At 43.8% G+C, this 14,687-nt stretch overlaps 1 protein-coding gene across 1 annotated transcript in view; it reads right to left on the reverse strand.

Annotated features, from left to right (window-relative positions):
- Positions 1-14,687, reverse strand: part of DGKQ (diacylglycerol kinase theta) — a 126,761-nt gene that overhangs the window by 90,304 nt on the left and 21,770 nt on the right. Inside the window, exon 2 of the mRNA XM_065406705.1 lies at positions 2,516-2,595. Within this exon, the coding sequence (XP_065262777.1) occupies positions 2,516-2,595 (80 nt within the window). The remainder of the gene's footprint in view (positions 1-2,515; positions 2,596-14,687) is intronic.

Genomic DNA, 14,687 nt, shown 5'->3' on the forward strand with positions numbered 1-14,687 from the left:
CCCCAGTTCCCTCAGCCTCTCCTCATAAATCATGTGTCCCAGCCCCCCTAATCATTTTCGTTGCCCTCCGCTGGACTCTCTCCAATTTGTCCACATCCCTTCTGTAGTGGGGGGACCAAAAGTGGACACAATACTCCAGGTGTGGCCTCACCAGTGTTGAATAGAGGGGAATAATCACTTCCCTCGACCTGCTGGCAATGCTCCTAATAATACAGCCCAATATGCCGTTGGCCTTCTTGGCAGCAAGGGCACACTGCTGACTCATATCCAGCTTCTTGTCCACTGTAATCCCCAGGTCCTTTTCTGCAAAACTGCTGCTTAGCCAGTCGGTCCCCAGCCTATAGCAGTGCATGGGATTCTTCCATCCTAAGTGCAGGATTCTGCACTTGTCCTTGAATGAATACTTGATCAGTCACACATTTCCAAGAAAAATGATCATTTCTCTCTCTCTCAGAACTTGAACTAGTTAACTGATACTTCATTGATCTATGACCCTCCCCAAGCTTACTCACAAACTTATCCATACGTCATGATGTAGCTGACCCAGCTATTGACTGTTGACTTACAGTGCTGTAATATCTGCCTCTCTGCAGAGAGTGACATGAACAGTAAAATAAATAAAGCATGTAGCCTTGGAAATAGTGCCTGTTGTTGCAGCCACAAGCCCATACACCTAAAACAACAGGATCTGGAGCAGTACTTTCCAGCCCAGTGGCCATGATCCAGGGCTTTGGAGCGGAGCCCGGAGCTGGAGCATGGAGCAGTTCCGGAGCTGCAGGTTTTTGCCTGGAGCTGGAGCGGAGCCGGAGCATAGCTCCAAAGCCCTGCCATGATCCACAAGTAGGTTCACCAGGAGCGCCTGGTAAGTCATGTCCCAGGAGTTGAAGGAAAACGCAGCAAAATCCGATGGACACTAGGATCCAGAAGCTGTGAATGAAGAAGACAGGTGAGCTCTTCTTGCCATCCTTTTCCTGTTGCCTCTGCCCGCCCTACCCAGCACCAGCCACTCATACCAAGCACCCAGATCCACACATCCTCCACCAAAAACAGCCACAGGCTCTTGTCATGACCCCACCCTTAGCATCCTAGTCAATTCATATTCGCATGTTCTAGGTCACACGCGGTGTACAAACATACCTAAGGAAAAGTTTCAATCAGACAGAATGGGTGGGTTTTAATGACATTATGTATAAGAACTTGCAGTTCACATCCGAGATATCAGTATAAGATGACGCTGGCTCTCCATTGAAACGTTCCCAAAAGTATCTGATTATCTTCTCTGTTATACCTGTATCAACATCCCTTTGATTCAATGAGACTGATTTAATGACAGATGTCTCTAACTCTTCCAGGTTTTCCTTATTTAAAGCTTTCGTACCACTTAACACTTCACCAGGCATTGTACTGCCCCCGTCTTCCCATTTCCATCTTCCTCCAGCTCCACAATACCTCTTTGTGCTCTTTTTCTTTAGTAATTAAATTGAATCCAATTTTTGTGTGTGTATTCATACTAGTTCTTTTTTGAACCCTGTTATAGTCTTGGCCTTCATAACATCCTCTGGCAAAGCGTTCCACAGACTGACTGTGTACTGTGTGAAGAAATACTTCCTTTTGTTTGTTTTATACCTGCTGCCTACTTCATTTGATGACCCCTAGTTCTTGTGTTATGAGAAGGAGTAAATAACACTTCCTTATTTACTTTCTCCACACCAGTCATGATTGTATAGACCTCTATCATATCCCCTCTTAATCGTCTCTTTTCCAAGCTGAAAAGTCCCCGTCTTCTTAATCTCTCCTCATACGGAAGCTGTTCCATACCCCTAATCATTTTTGTTGCCCTTTTCTGAACCTTTTCCCATTCCAGTATATCTTTTTTGAGATGGGGGCAACCAGATCTGCCCACAGTATTCAAGATGTGGGCGTACCATGGATTTATATAGAGACAATATGGTATTTTCTGTCTGTATCCACCGCTACAATTAAGACTCAAAAAAGGGCATACGTGAACAAAAATGTTAAGATGCACCAACCTACAGAAGTCAAAAACAGCTCTTTCATTCAACAGCAAAGGCTTATCACCCTCTATTGAAGTGTAATTGCTGTAAAAAATGTGGTAATGTCCAAAAACCTTGCTCAGAAAACCATGTATAAGAGTGTACTGTACCTCTGCACCTCATCTGAATCAGTTACCACATTCAAGTATGACAATTCTACCAGGCAATGACACACCATTAAAGCACTTTGGTAATCTTTAAGGAACGCAACACAGCATTTTTCAAGGCAGTTTGTGCATAACTACCTATTCCAGGCAGGTTCAGAAGGGCTTAGATTTAAAACTTTTGTCATGGAAAAGATGTAAGAGTTTGAACCCATGAATAACATTTAGCTTATATTAAAATCATTAAATTAATGAGTGAATCTATTTTTTTATAATTAATTTACTAATGAGAAAGATATAGCAAATAAACTTGAGCCACTGGCTAGGTAAAGTATATCATAACACATGCCGACTCACCCTGACGAGACTTGACGCAATACACGAGCATGGTATCTTCACATGCTTGAGGCACTTTTCATGAGACATAAAGTTGCAAACTGTGGAAATAAAACATGAATGTTTCAAAAACGTGAGACTTTTCTTTTTCCAAAGCAGATCAAATATATTCAAGAACCACTTTCTAAACTGTACTATTACTAATGTCTCAGGGTTTGAGAACAGAGTTCATCCTATCCCTGTATTGCCCATTCTCCCCTTCCCAGCTGTCAAAGGAGCAACGTCCCCCCACCAGCACCACACTAGGGGCCTGCTACCCCAAGCAGCTTTAACTACAGGGAGGCTGCTTACAGCCAGAACCAGCCCTAGGACACGGCCCAAGTGGGTGGGCTGTGTACAGAGGAATTCTTCCCCCTACAATTCATGACGTGGAGGAGGACTATATGGTGGATAAACATGGCATCAAACCCACTGGAGCAGTGGAGAAAGAGACGACAAAGCATACGCTGCTTAGAGTATTGAAAATGAATTGCAATTTTTATTGCAGAAGTCATTAGTAACACTTCCATGTAAATTTTGCTAAAATTAATAAATATATTATTAATACCTACAAAGGGCTGGAAAATTGTTTCACTAGCTTGCTTTTAATGCTCAGGAAAAAACATTATAACTGCATAGGTGAAGTGCGTAGTTCAAGCAACGGTACGCATCCCCACTCCTGGAGTAGGAATCTCTGGGAGGAGTTTTGTGATGGGGGACTGTTGGTATGGGACCAAATCGGGAGCCAGTATTTTAATACAAAGTTTCAGAAGTACAAAGTTTTAAGGAAAGCTCATTGAGCAACTGTTCAGGAAAAAGGACACACTGTCCTGACAATGTGAGACTCTTTATAGAATGTTTATTGCTGAACATTAAAATTAATCATGATCTACTAAGAGGGATACCGTTGAATAAGAAAAACTCCCTGCCATTCATTATCTGTATAGTGTCACTAGCTGGGATTACTTAGGAATTAACACGTCAGCCCGTTAATGATACATAGCGCTCACTGTATTCAGAAGCGGACAGTGCCAGTTGGATCGTGAGGATGAACGTACTAATATAAGGTTCCAGAACTTGACAAACCACACAGGTGCAGACATTTCAGAGCGTTGATGACTTTGAGAGAAGTTAACAGCAGAACTTGGTTACTCATAATATCCGTAAGTGGAGCTCTCTAGACAGAATACCTTCACAGACCCCTGCTTTTGGAGTTGTGTGTCTCACCACATGGGGTCTAGTGTGGGATAAGACCCCACAACTGATAAAAATCCATTAAAATAGTCTATACAATTCACTTATACCAATTGCCACCAAATCTATCTGACTGGCAAGATGTTGGTCTGTGTTCTCATTCAATTCCTCAGCTTGCTTGAGCAAGGGCAGAACATTGCATCACAAGTCACCACCCGAAGACTAGTGAGCTGCAAGACACTCCTGTACAGAGAGGTAGTAGCCATCCACAGAAGACAAACTGCGAAACCAACATCCCAAAGCAGACACCCCATTTCCAATCTACACACCAAAGCTGAATACATGATTTACTGAGCCCCACGCAGTTTCTCTACAGATTTCAGAGAGGAATTCTTTACTGAGGGAAACCAGAAAAGATGCCCTAGCTCTGGTAGGATAAGCCTTGAGATCTTCTAATATCTGCCTCTCTCAATTCGTCTAGACAATCTACACCAAGACAGATTTCTTCTCAGCTCATGGGCAACAAAAAGTGGGAAAACCGCTTACAAAAAGATTTTTAATGGAATCATTTTCACCTAAGAAGTGAGTATCCAGTTGGGTAGAAGAGTTGGGCAAGGAGTATCATGGAGCACAGGGGAAATGCACAGAGATGTTGTTAAGGAATAACTCCAACAATAGAAATCTTAGGCAAGGACAAAGTTCCATCTTAGCATTTTTTCATAATGGTAAAAGGTGAGTAAGACATAAGTACCTGCAGTTTACTGATCTGGCTCAGGGGAGTACAAGGAAAAATGGCCAGTCTCAGGAACAAAAGTTAACAAGGGTAAAATTTCAGAAAGAGGATTACTGCTTTTACTGGGAAGCAAATTAAGGAACCCCAGAGACAGCAAGAGCGATCATCAGAGAATCTATGGGGAGCTAGCAGCAATCACTATGCTTAGGTCGCTCAATAGTTCCATAATAAATGATTTGTTTAACCTTTTTTTGTGAAGCTCTCCCACGTCCATTGTTTGCAGCCAGCCTTGGAATTCAGCAGGGAGAAAAGCTCTCTGACAACAACGGTGCCTTTTCTTTGTCTCATGAAACTCCACTCCGGTTTAGCCAAGGCATGAACTGCTAAAAGTCACCACTTCCCTTTCCTGTCCTGTTCCTCAGGAAAATCTTGGCAGCCCGCCGAAACAACAACTGACTATGGATATCCTAAAACGTTGGGTCCAGGCTCCCAACAGAGCAGCAACACCACAAGTTGCTCTAGAACTGCCGGAAGCTGCCGGAGCAAGGACAGGACCTTGCTGACACAGGCTGCTCTGTGCACTCCCCCTTTTAAACACATTTTCTGGGCCTGGCACTTGGTGCCAACAGGGCATTCTCCTTCCTCCCTGGGAACACCGCTTTGTCCTGCTGCCACCTAATGCAGTTAGTTCGGTAGCTCAAGTGACAGACCTCTGTGCTCCACTGTTGAAGGTTCAGGGATTCAAGTCCTGCTGACGTTGCAAGAAGTGAGCATTGTTACAGTTGTACGTACTAGAATTCATTTTCAACTTTTTCCTTTTTAAAGAAACCTAGGCAATGACATACCAAAACTTTAAAACTTTCAGTTCAAGTGCTTGACTTTGCAGAATTAGGATACGCTAGATTTACCATTGTCCATGCAGCCTTAATTCTACCCGAGTGCATATCCATTATGATGTCCTAATAACATGATTACATCCCGGGGGGTAGAGCCCTGCAGAAGACCATTTTTTTTAAATCCCACTCCCGTCCCGTCCTGCCCTGCAATACCCACAGGACGCAATCATGTAATTAGACTATTATAACACGTATGCACAAAGGGGCAGAGTTAAGGTTGCACTGAAGCCGTATAGCCAGTATTTCCCAAATCTGGGTGCTTGGATTCACAACCTGAATAAATAAAGGTTTCTCACTTGTAATCCAAGTCCTCTGAGATGAACTGCACGTTCACACTCAAAGGACGTGCTAACAGTGTGGCCGGATCTGCACTATTGGAGTATCCCATGAGTGGGAATGTGCAGCGGCCATTCAAAACACCTGCTTTGAACTTTGTTCTTTGGTAAGTCATTACTTGCTATTTGCCTTACTATGGGACCTAGAGGTTCCCCATCAAGATCAGAGCCCTATGGTGCTAACCGTGAACATCCACCCAGTAAGAAAAAATCTTGAACAATCATATGCCAATTAAATTTTAAACTACAGCCTACATAGAGAAATATAAATCCGGCCATGCAGTGCCAGCTCCATGACCGAAGAAGCAGGAGTTAAAAAGAAGACAAGGACAGAAGAGGTTTTGTGTTTCCATTAAAATAGCACGTGCTAGCTGGCTATCTAATGCATCAAACCATTTAGTCTGGTAAAGTGAAGCATCTCAACTCCTGGAGTGGGAATCTCTGGAAGGAGTTTTGTGATGGGTGATTGTTATCTATGGGACCAAATCAGGAGTCATTATTTTGAATACAAAGTCTCAGAAGCATATATTTTAAGGAAAGCTCATTGAGAAACTGGTCGGGAAAAGGACATACTGTCCTGACAATTTGAGACTATTTACAGAGATGCTTATTGAACATTAAAATTGATCAGGAGCTACTATGAGGGATACAGCAGGGAGTACAACAGAAATGTCTTATTTTTCTAAACCATTTTGAACACACAGTTTTTATATATTAATAGATTACGTTTGGGAGGTAGGAATTTTCAGTGGTGTAGCCTGTTTAAACAATATTTTAACTCTTACTTCAAGTTCCTAAGGGGAAAAAGACTATGACGTATTTGTGTTTTCTTACCTTAATTTATCATATTTTGCCACATTTTTCAGAAGCCTGAAGCTAGACACCTACATCCCTGTTCAAGCTCCACCAAGTCACCCAATATTCAGAGATGCTGAGCACCCATAATTCCCACTGATGTCACTGGCAATCCCTGGGCACTTACTGCCTGTGACCAAAACATTGGGCACCCTCTCTAAGCACCTAAATAAAGATTTAGGTGGGTAACAGCAACCATGTTTGAAAATTTGGGCTATTTTCTGTAAGTACCAACATGACTCAGGCATTTCACAGGATGACAAAGGGACATGTGGCTATCAGAAGCTGGGGCACTTATGATTTGTAACTGACCCCCCCCACCCCCCCCCGGTACACCCTCTCGTCTCAGACTGGGCACCGTTCCAACACAGGGACGGGGCCTGTGATGTGGTAAAGGTACGGGGGGTGGGAGGGAAGGAGAAAATGGGGGAGTGGCCATGTAACTATGGTATCAGTGGCTCGTCAGAACTACTCTGTTTGCCAAGAAACCATCTCTACTCTGTGTTTGCCCTTGAGTCAGGAAGGAGGGAGATGCCGGCGGGAACTGTTGTGTGTTATTGCAGAGCTGTGGTAAGCATTCTAGTGAAACTAAAACTATTTATAAGCTCGATTGTGCCACACTGGCTCACATCCTATCGCGTTTCCTCCCAGCCCTGAAGGCAGAGTTCAAGGCTGGTTCCAAAAAGGAAACCCGGCCAGGCAGATCACAGCGACCCATCCTGTATGATGCAAACAGTGTATCTGATTCACATGCAAACAGAAGGCAGAGTCCGAGCCACTTGGTGATAGTAGATAATGTTTTCACCCCCCAGCTCATAGAGAGCCGAAAGCAAACCTCTTCTCTCACCTATGCCCCACAATGCGCTTTGGCAACCAAAGACTTTAATACTAAGATTAAGCTCTTTGGGGAAGAGGCTGTATCTACCTCTCCACCTGAAAGCAGCTAGCACAATGAGACCTCAACCAGGACTATTGCCTCTGGCTGCTACAAATTTAATAACTAATCATAAATTGTGATTTCTACAGGAACATGCAGAAATGCCTTTGTCCTCTACCTGAGGTATTCCACACAATTCCATTTCTTTTTTTGTTTATTTTTTCCGAGCTCTTCTTGCATTTGCCAATCACCCAGAATAACTGCTCTCTAGGTATTCGGCATGAGCAGGGTCAATGGAAGGCAGCCGAAAAGCTAAGAGATTGCTGGGTTTATTTTCTAATTCAAACATGACTCATTTATGACACGGAGCCAATGCACTATGGCCCAACCCCTGTAACCATTTATTTTGCCACTGATTTCAGTAGAAGCTGGAGTGGGCTTTATGGGCTTGGTTTAACTCCCACTGGAGTAAATGGAAGTACTCCCATCCCTTCACAATGGGTTTTGAATCAGACCCTCTGGTCCCCAATTCAGGGAAGCTCAAGCAGGTTTAAGCGCACGCTCAAGGGCTTTCTTGGAATCCTGACCTAACATTGACGTGATCACCACAAGTCTGTACACGCCCCCTGAGTTCTGTTCACTCCTCTGAAGCTCTGGAGACAGGATATTGGGCTAGATGGACCAATAGTCTGACCCAGTATGGCCGTTCTTATATTCACCATCTTGGATGACACAGCAGGGACTGAACTGGGACCCTCCAGATGAAAAGGATGAGCTGCTATGGCTTGAACTAAAGAGACAAGCCTCTGAAATGGGTGACTGTAACAGCATATACTTTATGGACTGGCACACAGGGGCACCTGTAACACACTCACCAGTGGGTTACATGAACTCATTAGAAATAGCCATTTCAGCACTTGTCACAGACTCAGCACCAAAGAAACAATCTCCAGCATGAAATGATTACAGTAGAACCCACTAATTTTCATGAATAACTGGGCCACCTGTTGTGAATTATTGGATTTTGTGTTTTAGCAAGTAGCATACCCCTCATTAACTTGCACTTTGCTCATCTGCATACCCCATAAATTTCATTGGGGAAAAAAACACGTCTCTCCCAACCACTTTTCAAAAATGATAGAATGACAGATTAACAAAGGGAATTCTGTGATGCACTATCCTTGCTTTTACTACGAATTTGCAAAATTCAGTCACTAACAGCTCCCCCAGTCATTAGTGCAAATTAGTAAGGTTCTTCTGTAAATGAACAAAGAATTGAAGTATAATGCATCACAGAATGTACTTTGTTCATTTATTCTGGCAATTTCAGTTTAGTTTTATTTATACCAATATACTAACAAATGTTCTGTAAAATATCTTGTAAAAGGCAAGGGCTGTAAGCTTGAGGCAAGGACTTCTTACAAGTCTATTAGTGCCTAGCACACAATATGAAACCTCTCTACCGTTCTAATATAAAACATGCAAAGGTGGGAAGACCTGCATTGTTTATGTGGATCATAACATCAAAGGATTAGCAAAGTCCTGCAGTACAGCGTATTTCTAGCATACAATTTAAACATTAAAGGTGTTTTTCAAGTTTGATGGCATGTGAAAGCACTGAGGGCCCGAATCTCAGTTGCCCTGCACAGTACGCAGACATTTACGGCAGTGAACGTGGATTTAATATACCACTAAAATCAGAATGGCAGCATTTTCACCCACGTTCACTGGCGTAAATAACTACAGAAGATGCAGAGCAACACAGAATCAGGCCCTATGGTTTTACTTTGGTTTTTCACATATGATCACCAGAGAAATTGTCAAAAAACGAACCCTTATATAGTATCTTTGGATCCATTTTGCTTAAATTACAGGGTCAACAAAAAACAACATAAGGAAAAGGCTAAATTTCAGGTTACGGTGTTCATATGACAATGCACCCTAGTTTTGGTGAGCAGGGAGCATGTTCCTGCCATATCATCTCCCAAAGTCACATAACCCAACAAACCAATGACAACTGCAAATGGAACAGACATTACACTCAAACTTGTGATCACAAAACAGATGATAATCTGGAGTGTTATTTTTGATTCAATGACTGCCTAAAAGTGTTCTAGGTACCATCTAAACATAAAACAACCCCATCCACTGTCCCAAGGAACTTGCATTCTCATTAGGCCAATTCACAGAGAAAATTTATAGATGAAGGGACAGGGTTATTGGGGGGAGGGATAGCTCAGTGGTTTGAGCATTTGCCTGCTAAACCCAGGGTTCTGAGTTCAATCCTTCAGGGGGTCATTTAGGGAATTGGGGTAAAAATCTGTCTGGGGATAGGTCCTGCTTTGAGCAGGGGATTCGACTAGATGACCTCCTGAGGTCCCTTCCAACCCTGGTATTCTATGATTATATTAAGAAATTTAATCCAGATTTAAATCTCACTTTTTGATGCTTGCCTCCACACTTCACCACTGCCTGTTTTGTTTTGTTTTTTTGGTTGCCTTCATAAATCTAGATTGTTGTCCCTTGCTGTGAAATGTAACACTATGCTCACATATTTTTTAATCTAACCTTCACCTTTTCTATGTAATCTATTTTCATCCTTTACTGTTTATATTTAACCCTGGCATATTCCTACTGTATACGTTAATTTTAAGCTTTAGCTTTGTTTTCACTTTAACCCCATTCAAATCATTTGAACCTTTAAAAGCCCATTTCCTATTGCAACATGTTCACAAATCTACGAGCTTCCATATAAGGCAGCACTCATTTATTCATCGTATGGCAATCTTCTGCCTATCTCTGCACACCCTCCTGGCAGAAACCAGAGATAAGCACAGTCCAGTTTGCTTCTGAACACCATCTGCTCTGGTCAAGCCCTTCCTTTTCCATCTGCACAAACCCCATCAACTACAGAGGATAACAGTCTACTGAGACAAAACATGCTATTGGCCAGAGGGTAGGAGCAGACTCCTGAAGCAAAGGAAATATGCCTTTTATAGGGTGAGCCCACAGATGTGGGACAGAATAAAGCTCCCGACGTACAGTGACTATAGGACACGTTGGGAAGGCGGGGAGAAGAGGCAGTGTTCCCTGAAGTCTGGGTCCAGTAGGGGGGCAGAGAGATAAAGCCTGAAATAAAACTTTAAGAGGAATAATGCATAAATGCTTAACATTTGCATCACTGCGATTGTTTTGGACGTATTCTGGACATGTGCTAAGGCCCCAGTCCTGTCCTGTCATTTGTACGGGTGCAGCCCCTGGATGACAATGCAGGACAGGGATACAAGCTTTTAAAAAGCAGATGTATGCAAGCGTAGCATGCGCTTCAGTTTTAGCAGCAGGAATTAATTTTGAAGTGCATTAACACGGCCTTAAATCCGTTACAGTAAGTCATCAAATCTGAGAGCAAGTTAGCAAAAAAATACAGAACTTCACAAGAAGTCAGTCACTATATGAATCTGTTTCAAAATATTCTGCTACAGCATAATGAAATTTAAGAAATTCACCTACAGCGTCACATAGTATAATATATAGCATTAGCGTATACTAAAATATTATAAACTTTAAGAGCAAACATAAAATAATCTACAGATGAAGGGCCAGATGCTCAGATTGTATAAACCAGCATACCTCCATTAACTTCAGTGAGAGGGTGGCCAACTTTCGAATCGCACAAAACTGAACACCTTCACCCCGCCCCCTTCACCAAGACCCCGCCCCTACCCCACCCCTTCTCCAAGGCCCCACCCCTGCTCACTCCATCCCCTCTCCCTCCGTCGCTCACTCTCCCCCACCCTCACTCACTTTCACCAGGCTGGGGGGCAGAGGGTTGGGGTGTGGGAAGGGGTGTGGACTCCAGGGTGGGGCCAGGAATGAGGGTTCAGGGTGCGGGAGGGAGCTCCAGGCTGGGGCCGGGGGTTCAGAGTGCAGGAGGTGGTGCAGGCTCTGGGGTGGGGCCAGGGATGAGTGGCTTGGGGTGCTGTGCAAGAGGGCCTGTGGGGTGCAGGGTCTGGGAGGGGACTCAGGGCTAGGACAGGGGGTTGTGGTGCGGGCTCTGTGAGGGAGGTAGGGTGCAGAAGGGGGTTCCGACCTGGGAAAGGGGTTGGGGGTGCAGGCTCCTGCCGGGCAGCGCTTACCTCAGGCAACTCCTGGAAGTGGCTGGCATGTCTGGCTCCAAGGCCCAGGGGCAGCCACGGGGGCTCCACACACTGCCCATGCCCGCAGGTGCTGCCCCTGCAGCTCCCATTGGCCACGGTTCCCAGCCAATGGGAGCTATGGAGACAGCACTCGGGGCGGGGACAGCGTGTGAAGCCCCCATGGGCGCCCCACGCGTAGGAGCTGGACATAGAATCATAGAATATCAGGGTTGGAAGGGACCTCAGGAGGTCATCTAGTCCAACCCCCTGCTCAAAGCAGGACCAATCCCCAGACAGATTTTTCCCCAGATCCCTAAATGGCCCCCTGAAGGATTGAACTCACAACCCTGGGTTTATGCCAGCTGCTTCGAGGAGCCACAGGGAGCCTGCCTTATCCCCACTGACCGGACTTTTAACGTTCCAGTGAGCGGTGCTGACTGGAGCCGCCACGGTCCCTTTTTGACCGAGCATTCCAGTTGAAAACCGGACGCCTGGCAACCCTATTCAGGAAAGCTATAACAAACTACACCAGCTGAGAATCTGACATGGTGTTTCTATTTGGAGTCAACACAATAAATCATAAGTAGCATCATGTCCATGCAACGCTTCTATATTTGTATTTATCAACATGAAAAAAAATTGAAATAGAGTATGCACCAGAAAACATTTCCAATACTTCCTGCCAAGCTGACTTGATAAAAGATGACAGGAAATTCTAACAGTACAGCCAAAGACAGAAATATTTCTTTTACTGAGACAGAATTATGGCAACTCTTGTGTTTTGTGTATCACGAGCCCAACTGAACCATTAAGAATACAGGGCAGGTGAAATCCATTTCAATTTGCACCATACTACTGCAGCTGTTCCTAAACCTAACGCAGTGGTTCTCAAACTTTTTTACTGGTGACCCCTTTCACATAGCAAGCCTCTGAGTGCGACCCCTCTTATAAATTAAAAACATTTTTTATATATTTAACACCATTATAAATGCTGGAGACAAAGTGGGGTTTCAGGTGGAGGCCGACAGCTCGTGACCCCCCCCCCGGAATAACCTCGCAACCCGCTGTGGGGTTCCAACCCCCAGTTTGAGAACCCCTGACCTAAAGCCTTTATGAGAACAACTGATTTTTTTTTTTAAAGTAGAAACTAAATATTTCTTTAAAATGATAAAATACCCTCCTGCTCCAGACAGCCAAGCTTCGGAATGTTGCACACTCAGCAACCACATTCAATAACAAACCCTCCGATGTAAATGAAGTGTAGCACTGATATGATCCAAAGAGTCCCACATGGGGCGCCTCTGAGGAGACGGCTGATGTGGAGGGAAATGATGGGGACCCCGCCAGTGGAAAAGAAGGGATGCCTTATAAATATATTAAATAAAAAAAACTCAATAACGGGGTTCAAACCCATATGTGACTCACACCAACCAGAAATGAACCTAAGCACAAAGTGATTGAAGAAGACTGGCAGCTTCTCTAGTTTGGTGGGTTTAATGTTAGCAGGTTCTTATATTTTACTAAAGTGCACCACTTTGAGAATATGAGAATGTGTGCTGATTGGGCCATATGCGGCCCGCCCACGGGCCACAAGTTGAGAACCACTGCGCTATCAAACAATAGTCTGAAGCTGACACATTTGCAACAACATTTGAAGACAAAACACCCTGTGCGTGCGGGTGAGCCCGTAGAATTTTTTTCAAAGGAAACTTTCCGAGTTTCAGATTTGCCAGCTTAAAAAGAAAGCAGCTTCAACTATGTCTACAAAAGCACTTGAAGCTTCATATGCGGTCTCCCTTCTTGTAGCAAAATCAAAGAAGCCATACACAATTGCAGAAGGTCTGATTCTGCCTGCCCCTGCGGCGCTTGCAGAAAAACCATGCTTGATTAAAAAAAAAAAAACCTGATTCTCTCAAGAACGTACGCTGATCAAATGACACTGTGTGTCGTCGAATTAAAGAAATGACTGAGGATATTGTCTCTCAAATTGTAGAGCAACTTAAATTGGCAAAAACATTTGCCCTTCAGCTTGATGAGTCCACGAATATTAGTGGAGAACTGCTTACGTTAGATACCCTGAAACCACTGATATCAGTAAGCAGGGACTATTTTGCAAAGGTATACAGGCAAACTCAACAGCGGACATTTTTAAACTAATTGACTTTTTTCCTGATCATGATTTGAGTTGGAATTTATGCAAATTCCTCTACACTGACGGGACCACTGCAATGACCAGGAGAGTGTAGCTAGGATCAAGAAAGAAAGTCCTGCCTTCCAGTGGGTGCACTGGATCATACACAGGGAGGCATTTGCTTCAAAAAAAAAAGACGAGTTCTGAGCTGCATGAAGTTTTAAACGAGTCTGTCAAAACTGTCAACTTTCTCAAGTCCAGCCCACTCAATGCTCACCAGTTTCGCATTCTTTGTGAAGAGATGGGGGCAGAACATCAACAACTGTTGCTTCACACAGAGGTTAGCTGGCTTTCAAGAGCAAAAGGACTAGACAGACTGTCTGAATTACGCACAGAGGTTCACACGTTTCTTTCTGATCATTCATCCCCTCTTGCCTCGGTCTTTGACCATACTGTGTGGTTAGCTCAACTTGCCTACCTCACAGATATATTTAGCAAGCTGAATGATCTAAATTTGTCCATGCAAGGTCATGACACTGACACTCAATCTCTATGACAAAGTGAATGCTTTTACCAAAAAAACCGAATTCCGGAAGTCCAAATGTGGAGACAAAGACTTGATCTGTTTTTCACTGTTTCATGCATATGTCACTGATGTCTGCACCGGGGAAATTGAGCAGAGCAAAATTAAAGAAATAATAGAAGATTATTAACTTGACATCTCAGATCAAGTCATATTTCCCCAACATTCAACACAACTCAGCTCAACTCGACTGGGTAAGAAACCCATTCATTTTGTCAGATGTTAGCAGCAGTAACCTCTCTGCCAGTCAGCAAGAACATCTTCTTGAGCTATCTTCAGACAGTAGTCTGCAAATGAAGTTTAATGCCTCCGCACCAGTGGTTCTCAACCTATTTACCATTGTGGGCTGCATCCAATACTACCTGTATGGCCCTGAGGATGTCACATGGGTCGCAGCTCTGTGCTGATTGGGCC

The sequence above is a fragment of the Emys orbicularis genome, chromosome 6 (genome assembly GCF_028017835.1).
Source record: "Emys orbicularis isolate rEmyOrb1 chromosome 6, rEmyOrb1.hap1, whole genome shotgun sequence".
In the NCBI taxonomy this organism is placed as follows: domain Eukaryota; kingdom Metazoa; phylum Chordata; order Testudines; family Emydidae; genus Emys; species Emys orbicularis.